Below are 19,424 nucleotides of genomic sequence, written 5' to 3' on the forward strand. Positions count from 1 at the left end.
TCTGAGCACCATGCCGAGGCCTTGTCGTAGGTTCTTGCTTTCCAGCAAACTAAAGTGGATTAGGGCAGGAGGGCGAAATTACTGTGTTCCTTCACCAGAGATTGTGCTGACGTGATGATTTAATAGGGTCTGTGGTCTGATCTTCCTCCTTTTGGCCGAGGGCTTGATTCATTCAGATTAGCAATGTCCGAAGGTGTTCAGCAGTACCCTTCTGCCAGAAACAACACCTCCCTTAACAGGCCAGCAGTGTCTTGCAGATTTTTTAGCCACTTCAATCCCAAGTAAATCTGTCAATGGCCTGCCCTTCTGGTGCGGCTTTTGGCCCAAGCCACTGCAGATTGCTGAAGTCTTGAAGCTGAATGTTTAACTCAGAAGGGAACTAGTGTTTTTGTTTAAACAAGTCCGTCTTGTTTCATTAACAGTGCTTCGTTTCCCTCAGAGCTCACAGAATGGTTCGTTTGTATTTAAATTTAATAATACTTTGTAAATTTGGAATTTTTCAAGGTAGTACAGATAACATAAAGTGGGTTTCCTGCTGGTATCAGCATGCAGTAAATTGTTGCTGGGGAATTTTAGGTTGTTTATTTTTTTGTTCTACAAATTTGAAACAATGTAAAGATTAATTCTAAACAAACTTTTCCTCCTGAAATGATAACTTTTCTGGAAGTCCCAGGCTACTGTCTCATTTAATGTCATTTCTAACAAAGTTTCTGAAATGTTAATAGCAGTAAATGGTCCTGGGGCCCTTGCCCAGAGTGTCCAAGTCTTTCTAAGCTGAAGTGGTCAACTAGTAGAGTTTGGAACATTTAGGAAAAATGATCTGTTTAAAATTAAAAACAAAGCATGACTGTAATAGGGTTTTTTCCAACCTAATCGTTTCTGTACAGGTTGGTTGTAAACAAAATTACTAGTCTTCTCACAGACAAAACAAGGCTTATTCTATTTATTCCCATGCACTGTCTGTCCCTTACGCCTCGGCTTCCAGGCAGCCATCAGGTCTGGTCTAACCAGCTCCATGTTCCTTGCTCCCTCATCTTGTGATTGTGACTGAAGTATGTGCATAGGCTCATGTTGGTGGATTTACCTAAGGCCTTTCTCTCCTATCATTTGCCTGTGGAGCCAGGCTCTGGAAGCAGTACACAGACATGGGGGTTTTTTGTCTTCTCCACGAACACACCCCTTCCCCTTGGCTGGTGCCCAGGCAGTGTACGAGAAAGGATGCAGCCCCACGCTTCCAGTACTCACGGACAGGGCTAAGGTGGCTAATGAGGGGTCGGGAGTAGCAAAGAGCGGCACAAGCTGCGTGTCCAGTCTTGTTGCCAGACCCAGCGTATCACAGCACTGCCCTGGCCCGTCGGCTGTCGGCGTTCAGCTCCGCAGGGCTGTTGGTGTGGTCACTACGCACTTGGCTGGATTCACCTCTGGAGCTGAGGGGAAGCTCTCAGTAACACATTCCAAAAAAAAAGTTTTCTTGTTTGTGGGATGGCTTGATCCGGAGGAGGGACGGGCTCTGCTGCGCTAGGGGATAATGCCGACTATCGCTGGTGTTCGTTCCTCCCTCTAAACCTGGGAGTGCGTTCGCGTAAGGCGCCGGGGGTGAGGGCGGGAGTTGCTCGTGTCACCCGCGCCGTGAGCGGTAGAAGGGGTCGCGCAGAATTTACAACCGAAAGGCAAGAGGGCGAACGGAAGAAAAAGCTCGCGCTTTCCCACACCGGGAGTCGAACCCGGGCCGCCTGGGTGAAAACCAGGAATCCTAACCGCTAGACCATGTGGGATTGCTTGGTAAGGGTGCCTGCTTGCAACAGCCGCTTCCTGCATCGCTGCGTTCCTGCACCGTCTCCTGCCCGCCCTGCGTCTTATCTGCGCCGCCTGCCTGCGCCCGCGCTGCCCACCGCTCGTTGTCCCTGCCTGCTGACCACCGTTTGCCTCCCACTGCCCGCTGACCACTATTCACTGCTCGCTGACCTCTGCCCGCACCGTTGGTCAGGAGCAGGGAGGGGGGGTGAGGGGTGCAGGGCCGCTCCCTCACTTAGTTAAAAGATGAGGTTGGAGGTTGACAAAACTGAAAAAGTAGGAAATTACTAATGGGAAGATGAACAAATGAACTCCGGCCTAAAAAGGCACAGAAACTTGGTAACAGCCACCAATGTGCTCCTAAACAAATTTGAGCAACCACAAAAGCAGGCAGAAAAGCTACACTACCCAGTTTTGACTGAGAACAACCTTATCAGACACGGGTACAAGACAGGTAACAGGTGGAACACTGCAGTAGCTGGCTGCGGATGTGCAGGAAGAACTGACTATTGAGCATGTGGAGGAGTGATGCTGGATATTGAAGAAACTTCGGTATCAGTGTGCCTGAACCATTTTAATCTTCCAAGATGTAACACTGAACCCCTATATGTGGAAAACTCACACCTAAATAGGCAAACGAGAGAATCAGGGCTATTGTAGTGAACAGACTGTAAAACCAGTGGTGGTGACAGTGACGTATTTAGGAGGTCAGATTGGCTACCAAGGCAGAAAATCATTATGAAAAGTCTCCAATTACCCCCACACCGAGTGAGTAAATGTCACATCAGCATATCATGCGGTTGCTACATTTAGATACCACAAAGGCTTGATTTTTGGAGCAGCTGGCTGGAGAACATAAAAGAAGCAATTGGGTTTAATGCTGAGTTCTGTGAGGGGCCATTAGAACAGTCATGCATAGCAGTGAGTATTATGTTCAATCTGGTGACATCAGAAGAGTAACACCAACAAAGAAATTCCTCCCTCAAGAGTTGATTAAAAAATGAATAAACTGAAAGGATAACATGATTGTAAGAACCATGGAGATTCTAAAATTACTCAGAACAGTTGTATCACCACAAAGAAAAAGCTATGGCTACTGTTATAAACATATATTATAGTATTGGCTTCTTGCAAAGTATTAAGGTAGATATTATATAATGTTAGAAATGCTTTTTTGCTGTGTGGATGTAGTTTTCTCTTGTTTTAGCAAGAAATGTTAGCAAGTGTGAGCAAGTGTGAGCAAGTAAGAGAACCTCCAAGCGAACAGAGGATGAGGCCCAAGGAGCTGCTAATCAACACTTTGTCCAGGGAACAAAAGGGCCCAAAGGCTGCTCTGCCCGGAGAACGGGCGGCCAGGAGGGTCCGAGAGCCGCTACCACCGCTCTGCCCGGGGGGCAAAGAGGCCCAAAGCTGCAATCAGCCCTGACTGTCTGGAGAATTAAGAGATCCACCCTACCATCGACTCTTACCTAGCGGGCCCAACCCCAAGAACCAAAAGAAATAAAACCACAAGGCAGAAGACTACGCATGCTCTAAAAAGGCGGAACCAAGCAGTGGCCATGCAGAACAGTTCCTGGAAAAGTTTGAATATGAATAGAGAACAGACAGTAAAAATGGTATAAAAAGGACTTGCCTCTAGCATCAGATGTGTTCTTGGCAGAGTGCCAAGGCACCCGGCCGTTATCCCTTTGCTTTCTTTTATGTGTCTCTTATTGTCTTTATATTAAACCCTTTAAATTCTCACAGGAGAGTGAACCTCGTTTTTCACAGCTACAAAGCACCATTAAAAAGGCTATTAAAATATTAAATTAAAGATAAAATACCCTTCAAAATGTGAAGGTGATGTAGACCATGTCCATATGCCAGCAGAGAAAATCCTGAATAGGTTACAAGCTATTGAATCTGACTACACAAGGTAGATTTGAGCAGATTCTGTTTCCTCGCATGGATCCCAACTACAGCCCACTGGCCTGCATGAGGTTGCTAAAGACATGGGCAGGGACTGGCTGACAGCCAGAGGACCCAGCTTTTTTGGCACATGATGATCTTAGTCCATCTCTGACATGAGGGGGCAATTTGCTCCCCAAGGACTTGACACCGCTGGTGGAGAGATTTGAGCTTCTTCCATGTATCAACCTGCCTGTCCTCAGCTTCTTTTCTAGTTTGAGTACTGGAGGATGCTGTTTCTCCTTCCAGAAGGCCTGGTGAGATGTCAATATGAGCAGCAGAGCCAGCATCTACACCCCTCCACTTCTGCTTGCCTAGGAATTGCATGTGAGGAAAGTGTGAAGGTTTTCCTTTGTCAACCACTTCTGGAGATCAGGACCTGGGGGAGGCAGAACTTTGGCCTCGTTTAAACTGGCCATGCTCATGCTGTTATCTTACCTGCCTGTGAAGCTGTTCTCTGGGCCCCAAGAGCACTAACAAGCCCTTAGGCCAGCCCCACCTAGGGCTTGTAGCCCAGCCCTGCACAGGACCTGTCATGGGCTGAATCTGTCCCTGGTCACCATCACTGGCCTCATGCTGACTCCAGCCTGTAGACTGACTCCAGGTTGATCTCAAACCTGCCTCATCCCCGTGAGCTGCTCAACAGTCTGGGCGGCCCATGAGACAGCCCCACCATGGTGGGGCTGACCATGGCCTCCTGCAGATGTGCTGTTCTGGGGGACTACCTGTGGGTTGCATGGGGTGGTCCCCTGAGACACTGCTCAGGTGTAATCCCAAGTGTTTTCTCTCTCCTCTAACAGCAGCTGTTCACAATGAGCAGCCTCAGAGGTACATGGACAGAGATGCACAAGTTCCAGCTGTCAGCACCCAGCCTGAGTGCACAGCACTCAAATTAAAATACAAGAACCTGTTTGTTGAGTTGATCTGCCTAGTAGATCTCCAAGATGCTAAAAAAACTAGCAAAGAACAGCTTTCAAAGGGGTTTGCCTAAAGCTGAATACCTGGATGCTGAGAGGAACCCAACTTGCCTGACACAGTTAGTGCAGCACAGGGGGACATTCAGCATTGCAATGCTGGCAACCACAGGTTTGGAAACTTCACTTCCTGCTGCAGTTTTGTGGTAGAGCAAAGAACTTGCTGCTGAGTTCAGCAGGAATCTGGCTGGTCCTTGAACCCTTGACTGAGAAAGGATAACAGATAAAGAGTTATAACCCACTTCTAGTGCTCATTATAGGATTTCTGTTTTCAGCATGTATTAGTAAGGAGGTGGTGTGCAGGCAGAGCTCAAAACAATACCTGAGGGTAAAAGGGATTGAATTTTAAAAAATGAAATCTGTATTATTTTATTGAAAGGATACAATGAGAAATAACAACATGCAGAAATTTCAGTTGAGGACCTGTAAACAACAAAATGAAACAAATTTTTTTTTGTGTTACATAAGAAGAACAGGAGTCATGGGATGAAGCTGAGAAAACTTAGGCAATACACCCTGGTGGGATCTCAGACAGATGTCTGAATGATCATCCCAAGAGACAACAAGGCCAGAAAGAAATGCCCCCAGAAATGTCTCTGCACTGGTCAGAAATGGTGAAAGTGATCTCACAAATCCTCATCTTTCTTTGTCTTGAGACCTGACTGTGGAACCTTCCTTCCAGGTTATTCACAGAAATGTGGATTCAATTAATTTGTCAAGGTTTGTGAGAAAAAAAGTCAGACTGTAGGATTAACTTGAGGAATTACAGATTCTGTCTGTGGCTAAACAATAAACTCACTTCTGGCCAAGTACCTACAGTATTACATTGTGCAGCACAAACATCAGCCACAGCAAGGCCAGATGGGCCAAGAGCATGTGCAGCCCAGTGGGAGAGGGAGCAGGGAGGTACAGGGAGGTGGCACAGCTCTGTCTCCACTGCTCATGCTACTGTTTGGGTGCACTGGCAGTACTAGCTGAGTCTTGTGTCATAAGCCCTGGCCACAGGCCTCTCAGCAATCGTCCTCTGCTCTGGGCAGGTGTCCCCCAGCTCAAGGCTGCTGGTGGTGAGACAGTTTCATATTTTCCAGAGTATAACATCTCCTGCAGAGCAGAGAGCACCATTGCCCAGCTTGACCAGTAAATCCTTAGCAGACACAGATTTGAGAGCAGCAGAGCTTACCAGAAACAGAAGTGTGGGAGGCTGTGATACAGAAGTCCTTTGGGAACATGTAACTCATTCGGTGTCAGGGACATAGGTACTTTATTTTGGGGAGCTTTCATCCTGCAGGAATTTTGAAGTAGAGGCAAACCTCTGCTGGGGAGATTTTCCTGACCTTCACTGCCAGCAGCCTCATAGAAAGTTACCTGGCAGCATGGACCTCCCTTCCTATGTCTTGTCTAGCTTTTGGACAAGGACTACCCTGGACAGCGGAGTCGATCTGGTTCACAAGGGACATCCCATCTCCACCTTCCTTCCCTGTTCTTCTCCTGGCCCACCCTGATGTGTGGCTCCGCTCCTCATTCTCATCCGAGTGCTTGCCAGATCATCCATCAGGCCAATAGAAGTTCTTGACAGTCAAAACAAGACTCAGTTTTGTTCTGTGCCAGTTTAATGAGCTGATGGGGTTCACCCAAGCTCAGATGAACACAGAATCAGGACTCAGAGCAACAAGAGAAGCAGGACTTGTTGCATGGGCAGCCCTCAGCTCAGTTCAGCCATTTCACCCACTACACCCTTCTTTCCCCTTCAAGGGCATGTTGACATTGTATCTAATGCCCTTCCCATCTTGGCTGCACTCCTCTCAAAGGACAGAGCTCTCCTTTGCTGCAGGGAGATGTTACCCCTGCTATATAATGCCATGGCTTTGTCAGCAGCCAGGGAGCCACAGTAGCAAGGAAGATGGCAAAAACCTCTCCTGAGTATGTACTCACAGTCTGTTTTAAAAAGCAGGAGAGGAAACAAAGAGCATTTGCTGCTCCATCTGTGTTTCCGTGTCCCATGCTGCATGGTTGGGTTACAGCCAGCTGCTGCCATTGCCAAGCAGTAACGCAATAGCACTGCTGCTTACTCTGCAAAGGAGCTGAAGATGGTAAGGCAGAAAAAATTAGGACAGGATGATTTTTTAAAAGCCCCATTTCAGAACACCTGGCTAGTTATACAAATTTACATCATGCCTGCTATAAAAAAAAGCCCCACAACAACCTCCTGATTGGTGCTTAAAAACATGTATTTTTACAAAAGGTCAAATATCTCCAACTATCTTTTTCCAGAGGACTGTCCTGGGCTGTTCAATATCATCAGTCGACTTCACAAAACGGACAGGATTAATGAAGAACAGGGATGTTTTTTTCTTTTCCTCACACTTGCTAAGACCATTTGATAGAGAGAACTGTCACAGCACACAATCCAAAGAACTTCAGCCAGCAATGCCTGCACCCAGATCAGCCTGGTTCCATTCAGTAAGGTCTTTGAGACACTGGATACAAGATGTCTGTGCTGGATTACTGGAGAATTCACTACATATGTCTGCCCAGCTCAAACCTCTAGCTCCCTGGTATGGAGTTACAGACGTGCTGGTTGGGAGGACCTTTGGTGGGCATTAGCCCAAACTCTTGCTTGAAATGAGACCATCACCAATACTAGATCAGGTAAACTATGGCTTTGTGTAGCCAAACCTTGAAAATCTGCAAGGACAGAGATCCCATCACCCATCTGAGTGAACTGTGCCCCTCAGTCAGCCCAGCACTTTATTGCGGCAAAGAGCTCCCCATGGTGAGCCCACATGTAAACACTCGTAGGAGTATCTGGGCAGTAGTTTGACCTATTGTTGGGGTTTTAGGAGTTCTCCTTCTGTTTTCTTTTTCTCCTAAAGGAATTTTCCCCATACATGTTGCCAGGGGGACAAATTACTGACCGCTTAAGAAAAACAAAAGACCTGGCTACAGAGGGAGGGGTCCAGCTGGCTACTCTCTTTCACCTGGGGTTTTCTCGTGTAGGGCAGGGGATACCACAAGATTTGAACTGGGAAAAAGGGTTGGGTACAGCCCCTGGCTGGCTGGTTTCTGTCGGCGTTTGGAGGGAGAGGAGGGCGGCCATCGTTGTGGACGGAATTCATCAGCGCTGCAGGCTTCCGCTTTCGGCTGCCTTCCTTCTACCATGAGTGGAGCTTGCTCGCTGGAGTGGCTGTTGCACTGGGACCCTACCACCCCACCTTACTAAAAGAGGGACTTTTTCACCATCTGCTCGGGTTTCTCAGGGAAAACCCTGGGATCCCAAGCCTGCCTTTCCCTGCCCTGCTGGCAGCTGGGCTGTGGCTGCCCTGCCCCCGCCGTTCCTTTGCAGTTGCTTTGAGCCTTCACTATTCTGTAGCCTCACATGCCCTGCCTGCCGAGACCTCCCGGGGTTCCCGCTGCAGCTCCGGAGTTCGATACGTCTCGTCTGCCACCCGGGATTTGTGCTCGTCCCTGCTGTTCCAGCCTGCTGTTCCCAAGGGTCTGGCCGGACACCGGGATCGGCTGCCCAGGGGGTTTGTGAAGCCTTTGTCCCATTCCTTCCCGGGATCCCAGGCCGCCAGTGCCGCGTGCTCCCCGAGCTCGCTCCGGAGCACCCCCTGCAGCCGCGGGGGAACCATCGCACCTGCCCTGCTCGCCGGGAGCCGCCAGCGCCCCTGCCGGCTGCGAGCGGAACTGCACCCGAGGGGAAAGGGCCTGACAGCCGAGAAGGCTGGGACTGGGTTTGTGATTGTTTGCTGCTACTGCCATAGTTATTGTTGTTTGACTGGTTATACACATAGATATACAATAGTAAAGAACTGTTATTCCTGTTCCTCATATCTTTGCCTGAAAGCCCCTTAATTTCAAAATTATAATAATTCGGAGGGAAGGGGGTTACATTTTCCATTTCAAGGGAGGCTCCTGCCTTTCTTGGCAGACACCTGTCTTTCAAACCAAGACACCTATTTAACACAGGGCATTCACAGAACATTTTCTGGTATTATTGGCTCTCTCATCACAAGAGCACACAGAGCTGCTCCTGCTCCTGCCCCCCCCTTCCAGCCATGGGGGCTTGGGGTGCTGGAGGCAGGAGAGGATAACAGGTGAGCTGGAGATAAGGTGACAGCACAACAGTGCCATACTCACCATGCAAGAGGAGCAGAGGGTTTGGTGTCAGTAACCATGGTCAGCCAGGGTCAAGTGACTGCTGACCCAGTGAGTGGGCCTGGCACAAGCTTCTGTGGCGTATAGCTGAGGTGAGGTCAAGGCTGAGGACCTCAAATGCAGCTCAGGAGTAGCACAGGGAACCCACAGCAAAGCATCTCCCAACTCATCCTCCCACCATTGCTGGTGCCCTGGAAGGGGGATCCAAGGCTGTAGCTGCACTGGGGCAGTGCTGGCTGTAAGCCCAGTCACACAAAACTTGCCAACCATTTTAGGCATCTACTCCCAGTATCACCAGTCTCTCAACAAAGGGTTGTCATACCTGTCTCGAGCTGTTACTCCCCTCCTTACTGTACATGGAGACAGTTACTGTGGGTCTGGTGCTGGACTGCACTGGTTCCAAGCCGTGCAACCCAGTTTGTTAACAAAGGCAGAGCAAGGGCAGTGCCTGCTGGCCCAAACCTCAAGGGCAATGTGCTGGCTGCGCTCACAGCCTGGGCTTTGCCTCAACTCTTAGCCTGGCACATACAAGCAGGACAGCAGCACTGCAATGCTAAGCTTTCCATAGCTTTAGCATCACTGGTTCTTCCACACCCCCACATGAGGAAGACCTCTCATGCCAGGACCTCCACCTGCCATTTCTTGACGTGGAGTGTGTGTCCAAGTATGAACACCAGATGAGCAGCTTTATGAAAGGGTGAATATTTCCAAATACAGTTATTCCACTTGGGAGCAGTATCTGAGGAACAATTTGAGCAGCATCTCAGGGAGCTGGCTCATTTTGCAGTTCTGCAGTGACAGTTATAGGAAATATCCTTCAGCCAAGAGCAGGCAGCAACGAGATGATTTGGCCTGGAAACACTGATCATACATCTCTTGCCTCATCTTACAGTGGTCTGGTGTTCACAGCCTTACAAATCATGAAGGCTGTTTCTTTTTACATTAGCAAAAGAACCAGCGCCCTCTGTTTTCGGAGACACTGCAATGTCTTTGCCATGCTCTCAAGTCACTTCACATTCACCTCCTGCTGCCACTTTTGGTGTGTTGATAACAGGCCTCGTGACTGGTGGGCTTGATCTCCCAAGTATGTGTCACAGAGTGGCCCACCTGTATCTCTGGAGGAGAACCTCCTTGTGTTATCGCACCAGGTACCATTAGCAGAAGTTTTCCTCAGCCCCTGACTGCCTGAGCTGTGAAAGTCTCTGAAAAAGTTCCCACAAAAGAAGCTTTTCCTGTAGCTGCTTAGTTTTTCCCTTCTGGCATTACTCTCCCCCTCTGTGAGTCACTTCTGTGTTATTGGCACCTGTGTGCAAGTCACAGCCTCAGAGCTGTGTGTTGTGCCTGGTAATTGAACCCCATATCACCCAGCTTTCCTCTTCCAGCAGTGGGGATCTCTGCTCCCAAGAGTGTCCTTGATGTCAGCAGGTGTGTGACCCTCCTCTAGTGGGGAAGTTCTGCCTTCAAGGTGGTTTCCTTGCTCTGCATTTTGATGCCCTCCTGCTGTGTGACACTGTGCAGGTAAGCAGGGAGCTGCCAGCTCATGAGTCACACTGACCTGAGATGTCATGTCAATGTGTCCTTTGTGTCCTTGAGAGCCTCCACTTTGCCCGTTTTGGCCTGAAGAGAGAGAGGATCTCTTAGTGCAGAATAACATCCCAAGAGTTTCAGCTGCAGCAGCCAAGCGATCATGTTTAGGTTCTTCAGCAAGGCTGCCAGAGGTGTAGGTGGAAAACAGCCTACACATTATCATCAAACCGTGAAATATGCAAAGTAAAATGAGAATGTTGCAAAAACAATGAATACTTGTCTGGTCCCTCCTGCAGCCAACTTACCACTTACTGTGTGAGGTCACTCAATTTAGGGGGCTCTAAAGCTGAGTTTCTGAAACCTCCCATGTCCCCAGCATGTATTTTCAGCCTGTCCAAAGGCTCTTGCTAGCACAGAAATGATGATCAAGCTGTTAAAGTCCTTATACAGTAAGTCTGTATCTACAGGAGCCCTTGAGCAGAGACTATCAGGCTGCAATAAGCATTTCCCCAATATCGCTGTTTCCCTGAGGACAGGTGTAGTCTGTATTGGCAAAGGAAAGCAATATCTACACCTTCACAAGGAGAGATGCCAATTTAATCATGGTAGAGCTACACCAGCAAATTTTTGTTTTCAATGCAGACCTGGTTTAACTCCTCCTTTCCTTCCCTGCTAGCCTGTGCCTCAGTCCCTGATCTTTGCAGTCCCACAGAACTTAACTTCTCCTGCCTGCTTTCCTACAGCACCTCAGGCATCTCCAGCAGCTTTGCAGCCGCCCCTGTGGGGGCCCCACTTGCCACTGGCCTCCGGCTGCAGGGACACACTCTCCTCCCCACCCTGTAAGCACAGTGCAGCTGTGTGACCAGCCCACAAGAGTGGTGGCTGTGATCTCACTGTCTCTCTATTTGCTATTTAAAAATACAGTGGGACTTTCATGGGAATGTCTTCAGATTAAGTTACCCTCAAGTTCTCAATAGTGCCAAAATGCCATTTGCAAGTGAATGCAGTGCTGTTTTGGGTGGGACCCTGACCATTGGCTTGCCTGGGATCATTAATAAACTGAATGGACTCATTTCTTACTGTAGCAGACATTTGCTGCCTGGTGTGACATGGGCCACAAACCACTCTGTTAGTGGCAAAATCCACCAAATATCTGTCAAGTCTCGCACCCCCAGTTGTAGGGTCTGACGAATCCAAGCAGCTCAACCCCCAGGATTTGCCTCCACATGGGATTGTTCCGATTCTGGAATAACAGAACCCCGTACAAAATTCCTTGGGAGCAGTGCCACATAGCAACAGTTACTGAGATAGCAGGAGCTCTTCTGTGCCACCACACCAAATGACATACTCTAAACCAGTGGCTGACGGAAGCTGATCTAGCAGGGCCGACCTTTAGTGCATGGCTTGTTTACTCAGACTGCTCATGCTGGCCAAGGAACAGGGCTCTACTTGCTCCTGAGGTCTCTGAACCTATGCTGTTTGTACACCACTGGTGGATCTGTGCATGACCTGGAGACACACCTGATGTTCCTGCACAGCTTTGACCAGTCTACTATGTGCTCAGGATAGAGAAGAAACAGAAAGTACACAAAACCTGCCCAGATAAAATTGCTAGAGCAAAAAAGAGAACACATCTGGGCAAACCCAGAGCATGGCAGCCTTACAGCTCAGGCTGACCCAAAAATCTGTACTCTCCCACCTGAAAGCAGGGACAGCTCAGCATCCAGCATTGGCAAAGAAACTTTCCTCTCTCAGTGCTCCAGGCTGGTTCAAGTCCCCCCTGCCGCTTTCCATCCACGCTCTTGGAGGATATCGGGAGTGCCAGAGGGCAGAGCAGAACTAGTAAAGCCCCACATGCCCAGGGCAGCGGGAGGCAGCATCAGGGGAACACAGTTCACCGGGGCAGCTGCGATCCAGCGGCGAGCACAGGCCGCACCTGGGCCCCGCAACAACAGCGCTCCCAAAGGGTCCCCAAGGCGAGGGCAGGATGTGACCTGCCGGACTACGGTTTTCCTCACAAAACGGGTCACGACCGTTGACTGTTGCCATTGACCTGTAGCTTAAATAAGCCTTCAGCGGCTCCAAAACTGATGTCCCGGCTCCGCTTCCACTCTCCTTGTTTCCACCCCTCGGACCATGCCGGGGCTCCGCGACGCCAGGGCTCGGCAGACTCGGTCGGGTTCTGGAGCGACAGCGGCCGCCGCCAGGGGCTGCCCTCGACCCGCAGCTCCGCCACTCCTGCCGGCCTCGCCCGGCCCGGCCCGGCCCGGCCCACTCCCCCCGCCCCGCCCCGCCCCGTCCCGCCCCGCCCCGCCCCGTCCCGGCACAGCAGCCCCCGGCAGAGGGACCCGGGGAGCGGCCGGGGGTCCCGGGCCGGGCCGCACCGCCCCCGGGCGGGGCCGAGATCGGGTTTCACATCCTGCCCCGCTTGCGGGCAGAGCGGCCATGGCGGAGAGGTGAGTGGGATTGTCGCGCACCTGTTGAGCGGCGGGAGAGGGGAGAGAGCATTGCCGCTCTCCGGGGCTGTGGGCCTGCGCCTGGACTGGGGCCGGGGCCGGGGCCGGGAGCCACCCCCGGCTCGGGTGGATGGGGCGGCGCAGGGCTGGGCAAGCCGAGGCGGCAGGTGAAAGGCAGCCGGGCCGGGCCGAGCCGTGCCGTGCCGAGCCGTGCCGTGCCGTGCCGGGCGGCCAGACTCGTGCGGGACGGTGGTCCCGGTCCGCCTCCCGCCGCACCGGGCTGTCCGGGCGGGGAGCTCCCTCTCGCACCGTTCCAACTCCCGCCGGGGCCGCTGCCTGGGGCCGGGACTGTGCTGTTTGCGGCCTCCGAGCGAGGCGGGCGGCCGTGAGCTCGGCTGAGCGGAGCCGGCCTGGCCCTGACTCGGAGTCCTCCCTCCTGCCTGGCCTCTGCGCCTCACCGGAGGCTGTGGCCAGACTCCGTCGGGTGCCCTCGCACCTCCGAAGACGGGCGGCTCGTCGGGAACGCACCATGGTTTTGTGCCCGTTCCAGCCCGGGTTCGCCGGCACTGGGCTGGGTGCCCCCGTAGCTTGCCCTCTCTCGCTTAAAAAAATAAACGCTTTTACAAAATGATAGTGCAAATACTATCGGGCGTGGCTGTTGCACTGTGACCAGGAGTGGGTTCTGTCCTTTCCTGGAAGAGGGTAGGGAGCCAGGATCACCTGTTGGCAGTGAAAATGGAGGGCCAGGTAGCCAGGCCAGTTTCCCAGGCTGCATCCGGCTTCCGACAAACGCAGGCGGATTTTACGGCTCCAATGAATAACCCCATTGAAGGAGAATTCCTCCAGGTCTCTCCGCGCCTGGGATCGCCGGCCAGAAGAGGTTTGAATTAAGTTTGGTTCTACCAGGAGGAAAGTGCAGAGCCTGGCAGAGGCACCGTCCTCCCTGTTGCCGATGCCAGTTTCTGTTGCGCTGGTCTGCCAGTGTGTTTTTCATCCTAGATTAAAAACTTGGCCGATTTAACATTCCTGCAGCGTGACTCTCCCCAGGGGTACCAGATTTCAGCTGGCTTCTCACGTTGTCGGTCTGGGTGAGAGCTGCGCTGGTGTTTTTCTCAGTGCCTCATTGATAATGCAAGGTGTTTGGAATAATTTTTTATTTCTCTTGCATTTGAAGTTGTTTTATTTCCTTTTCCTTCTGCGTTTCCTGCAGCAGACCATGGTTTGAGTTATCCTGTAAGGAGCATCTTGGGAAGGGATAGTGAATCCTGTTGAGGGTGGCCCTAGAATACCAGAATTCAGTCAGAGCAAAATGATGAGCACAGCAGCATTCTCTCATTTTGTCAGCAGCAGCAACTCACAGCAGTTGCTTCTGCCTCCCTGCTTGTGACAGCCAAGTCAGTGCTCAGAGATTGAAGTTGTAGGTTCCTAATTTTGGGGTAAACTGTAAAACCTGGCAAAATCCTGTAGATTTGAGGCTATCATTCCACTAGCTGGTGCAGAGGAGTATAGAGCTTCTTGTGCTGGATTTCACTGTGTTTTTCCTGTGTATCCCCTGCTGACTGTTTCTTTAGTACTTTTGAGTTTGGTTTGGTGAGACAACTCTTCCTATCAGTTGGATGGAGGCTATCTGGCATGATGCTGAGATCACAGCAGATTACAGGAATGCAGATTTAGAAGCCAGGATTTTGGTCAGATAGTTCTCATGCTGTCTGCATTCACAACAGGTTTGCCTAGCTGAAACAGATGTCTTGGCCTTAGCTAGGAGAACGTAAGCTACAGTGAGATCTCAGTCCATGGGTCTGGTGCATTTTGTAACAGAGAATTTTATGGTCATCCTTGTGATGCAAAAGGCTGCTTTCAGCCTGACCCTGACTGGATTTGTGGCAGAAGTCCTCATGAGAGACATGCACGTGTAATATGCCATGCAGAACAGGGCTCACCGAGCACTGCCCTGCTTTAGGGACACAGAAGGCAAATGCCTCCCATTCAACCGATTTACTTGATTTCTAGAAAAATGTAATGGGCTGTGGTGCAAAGATGAAAGGAGAGCCTGGGATTCCTGTAGTGAGCTGCCTACTGGATAAGAAAATCTTGTGGATTTCATTGTATTGGTGTCTGAGCTTTGAGGCATTTTTTGAATCCATTTTGCCATTCTTTTGGGGCTGCCTTCACAGGATTGGGGTAACTGCCTGCTGGCAACCAGGTAAAGTTTTATAGACCAGGAAACAAGGGGTTTTTTTTTCCTCTTAGAGCCATGGAGGAAGAATTATTAGCATAGTTGAGGGACTGTTGAGAGAACTGTAAGATACACAGAATCAGCTTTAATGAAATTACTTCTGTAATTAAAGGTAACAAAGCATAAACAGTGGTAGGATTCTGACTTTTTGTCCCATGAGGGTAGGGGTTTTTTTTTGCAGGCACTGCCATTTAATAAATATGCATATTAATTAACCCTTTTTTTGAAGTAATATGTGTCATATCTGTATTTCCTGACAGGTAAATGCTTTAGTAACAGTACTACTTGGTTGCCATTTTATTTATGGAGAAGAAAGCTTTTCAGTTTGGACCTACTGTTTTAGCAGCATGGTTTTGGCTGTTTGAATTAAACAGCCTCCGGATGGGTGCAGAAGGAGATCTTCCAGCCTACCCAGAAATACTGGGGTTGCTGAAGTTGTGTTAGCTGGGTGGAAGGACTGGGAATGGTACTGAGTGTGCTTGTTCAGCAGGAAACCTGCTGTTCTGGCTGGCTGTTTTAACTTAATACAAAATGTAAGGGATTCATCAGTTTTTTTGTGATTACAATGAGAACTCTTAATTTTATTATTGAATCTTGAGTTATTTTAGTATAGCTTGATGGTTTTAGTTAATTCAGATTAATTCAGGCTTTAATTTGTGTTTGCATGAATACCAGTTTCCATGTTTTTTAGAAACTTTAGTTTAGGAATGAGTGAAAACTTTGACACTTCGTCAGCCTGCCCTGGAGCTGCTGATGGGCTCTATGTGTCTGAACTCAGCCGTGGCTTTGTAGCAGAGGGGTCTTCTGGTTTTGGCAGGGCATCCAAGCCTCTCACTGTTGTGCAGGGCAGAGCTCTCCACATCCTCTGAAGTGGGCCCATGTGTCTTGTTCTAGTTTACCCTCTTCTTAGTTGGCTTAAATAAGGCCATGAATAAACATCCTCTCTGTGGCTTGCTGTGACTGCATGACAAGCCCATACCCCCCCCCAGCAGGTTATCCCACTCTGGTCTGCTGAATGAGCCTTTTCCTGGATGGGCATTGTGGTAGTTCACTTGGCAGTAAATGAACTGGGATAGCAAAGGTCTCTGTTAGCTCTGTAAAATCAGTAGGAATAAGTGCACTTAGGGAGAGGTTATCAGCAAGCCTGACCTCTGCCATACGCTCCTGTCATCCCCACTTCTCTAAACATGCTGCTGAGCTGGTGAGCTTACCAGGGCAGTTTCCTTGGGATGAAATGGTTTAGGGATGACTGGCTTTAAGTGAACCCAGGAGTTTGTTTTCCTCCAGTAGCTCTTCTGGCAGAAGTGGAAGAGGGGCTGTGGAGGACAAGGTAGTTGTCCTGTCTACCATCAGTGCCAAAACCTTTCTAAGCTGCTTCCATCAGGAGGCCCAGCATGGCCCAGAGCTAGCTCCTAAGGGGCAGTCAAGCCTTCCAGTGTTTGACTATGCAGATAAAGCCTGGTCTTTGGGAAACGCCTTCAGAGACATCAGAGTCTTCTGATGGAAACTAATCAGAAATTCAAAGCAAAGAAGGAGTGTTTCCTCCTACCTGAAGTCTCCTTTTCCAGTGTTTCTATTCCTGTTGTAGTCCCCAAATGGCTTTCTCAGTGGATGATGCAATTAGGAAGAGATGCTTGCAAGCTTTCAGCAAATAGATAGGTCAGAATTTGAAATGTTCCATTTAGGCTCCATCAGTCCTTCCTAGGTGGAGTGCAATTATTTGTGCCTTGTTGTGACATGTTACGCTTGTGTTTCTATAAAAAGTCCCCCAGGCAGATTCAAATAGTTCATGAAGTGCCTCTTATTTGTCATAAAAATAAATTCTGGATCAGGCACTGGGATTTGGTTTTAGCTGGATTCATAGAAGGTTTCTGAGTTCTGCTGTCATTACTTACATATTTGATGTTAATTCCTGCCTTTGCCAAGGAAGGCTGTTCCCTTGTAGGAAAGACAGCTTTAATGAGCAAACAATTTCTTGTCCTTTTTAGTAGCTCAGTCGTGAGTATCCATTGAAGCAAGCTGTCTGTTGGATGGGTTTTATGCTTTTCATGAGGAAGAGTAATCCTCTGCTTTGGACAGTTTCTTAAAGCAGTCAGTTCTTGGAGTGGCAGGAGAGTATTAACTAGAGCAGCAGCTGTGAGGTCCATCTGGCTCATACATCTGGAAGAGACACTGTAGGTCAAGAGAAGATTCTTTTGCACTTAGTCTTTGTCTCATGGGATAACGGAAATACCATTATTTGGTATATATTCTCTCATCCTAGTTACTGTTCCAAGGGTTTGAGGTTACTGCTCTAAGGATTAAGTGATTTATATTTCCAGTTGAGTGTAGCCCAGTAAATTTCAGTGTAGCTGGTGTCAACTATCTTCCAGCTACTCTCCCAAGCTTTTTTATTTGTGTGTTGTCAGCTGCCATTTTTTTGGTTATGCAGCACACACAGCCAAGAGATATTTGGAAAACTTAAAATGAGGATGCTGGAAGTCCAGATTGTTTGCTTGCAGCGAAGCATGGGAGAGGGAAAGGACTCTGTGATTCCAAGGGGAATGTTGGCATGGCTTGTGTAGCAGCTCAAGGAGACATGGCCTCCCCGTGTTACATGCTTCAGGCAAAAAGAAGGGGCTTGAGTTGGACAATATCAGCTTTAGAAAATTTCTCCTGAAAAAAAACCACACTGAAACACAAAAGTGCTGGAGATGCTGAGTTTATTTTTTTTTCAGGCTCGTTTGTCTCTTTGTACTTTAGGTCTTGTATGAAATTCCAGCAAGGGCTCCATGCTACAGAACACTGGAACTTCTGAAATAAAGAGGTCTTAATAAAATTGTTTGCTGACATCTTCATCAACCATCAGAGGCAAATAGAAATCTGGTTCTACAAGGAGGGTGTATTTTCCTACCCCTCTTGTATTCTGCTTGCGCTCAGCTCCCTGAGCCAAGCTCTTGCTGCACTTCCTCAGTGGCAAGTGCTCCAACATGGGATGAAGTGAAGATGAACAGGGAGCACCCTGTACTCCCCAGACTTGCTGTGTCTTCCTGTCTCAACTTGAAGCAGAGCAGTCCTGGGCATCTCTAAACCAGCCTTTTTCTTAGCTGCAGGGTTTATGATCTACCAAAACCAAACAAGCCAAGCAGGAAGGGTCCCCCAAGCACAAACCTGTGCTGGGTTCACCTGTGTGTGTAACTTCGCAGCTGTGGGACACTGCCATAAAGCACTTTGCTTTGACAGATGGGGCTGTTTCCAACTTGGGCAAACAAGGTTGCTGGTTTTTGCCTGGAAACCTGTTACAGAGGCAGCAAAGACTCAACATAGTGGGATTTTGTGTCATCATGGACTTGTGGGCCAGGGCCAGGTGCTCTGTAGCAGGGATAGCCTCTGTGTTCTGTAGGTCTGTTTTTTTCTGTTTGCTTTTGCTTGTGTCATTCATCTGGGAAAAAATAAACAAAGAGGCTTACCGTCTCCATCACTAGTGATACCAAGAAAATCCCTGCACAATGCTGCCTGATGAGCTGAGACTGAGCTCAGCAAATCCCCTTTTAACCACACAGAGTTCAGCTGTCTTGGGTTTTTCTGACTCTGAGGCAGTGTGATGTGTTGTGTACAAGCAGCCAGGGCTCAGGTTAGGAGGATGAATTGGTGTAAAATATTTTCAGGCACAAAGGAAAGTCAGAGAAAAAGTTACAGGAGACTTTATAGCTGAATAATTAAATACAGGCCCAGGGAATGCAGTGGGTGAGCTGTGCTGTGTAGCCTTGCCTGGAAAGGTTCCTCTGCACTGGCTGGTGTGGCTGACTCACATTGTTGGAACCCCAACCTGCCCACTGGTCCTGGCCAGCTCAACTGCTCCAGCACCTACTTTTCACCCCCCTGCCAATCTGCTGGTGCAGTTGTACTCCACCACAAAGTCTTATCTGCTCTGGGCTTGTCCCCTGTATGCTGTTGGTGCCATGTGGGAAATAGTGCCGGGTTGTTTCCAGACATGGAGTGAACTGTAGGTGGTCACACTGTGATCCAGGCACTGAGTCTTCCTTCTAGGTGTTTAAACAGTAACCCAAGGTTCAGCTGTTAGTTTCGACATGGTCACTTTGTTATAAAATGGTAAATGTTGTATTTGGTCCTCTTCTGGTCCTGCATCCATTTCTTCCTTATGTACATTGTAGTTCTTTGATGGTTCTTTGATAGCTGCAGCTATCCAGCTGTGTGTCAACCACATTGTTTAGCTCTTCTTGGCTCCCTAGAGCCAATAGTTATGTTTGGGATTTTTTTATTAGATCTTCCAAGCATTGCTCTAAGCTAGGGTGAGAGGAGAAACTCCAAGTGTTTTTATGAATTCTTGAT

General features: G+C 49.1%; 1 protein-coding gene and 1 non-coding gene across 2 annotated transcripts in view; one reads left to right on the forward strand and one right to left on the reverse strand.

The window, feature by feature from the left end:
• Nucleotides 1–1,703: 1,703 nt before the first annotated feature.
• On the reverse strand, nucleotides 1,704–1,775 carry TRNAE-UUC. The gene has a single exon. It is a non-coding gene; the product is annotated as a tRNA-Glu (tRNA).
• Nucleotides 1,776–12,726: 10,951 nt separating this feature from the next.
• LOC104698020 (rho GTPase-activating protein 39-like) overlaps nucleotides 12,727–19,424 on the forward strand; it is a 57,189-nt gene continuing 50,491 nt past the window's right edge. Inside the window, exon 1 of the mRNA XM_039563326.1 lies at nucleotides 12,727–12,856. Coding sequence (XP_039419260.1) covers nucleotides 12,846–12,856 — 11 coding nt within the window. The 5' untranslated portion in view covers nucleotides 12,727–12,845. The remainder of the gene's footprint in view (nucleotides 12,857–19,424) is intronic.

Source organism: Corvus cornix, chromosome 20, assembly GCF_000738735.6.
Source record: "Corvus cornix cornix isolate S_Up_H32 chromosome 20, ASM73873v5, whole genome shotgun sequence".
In the NCBI taxonomy this organism is placed as follows: domain Eukaryota; kingdom Metazoa; phylum Chordata; class Aves; order Passeriformes; family Corvidae; genus Corvus; species Corvus cornix.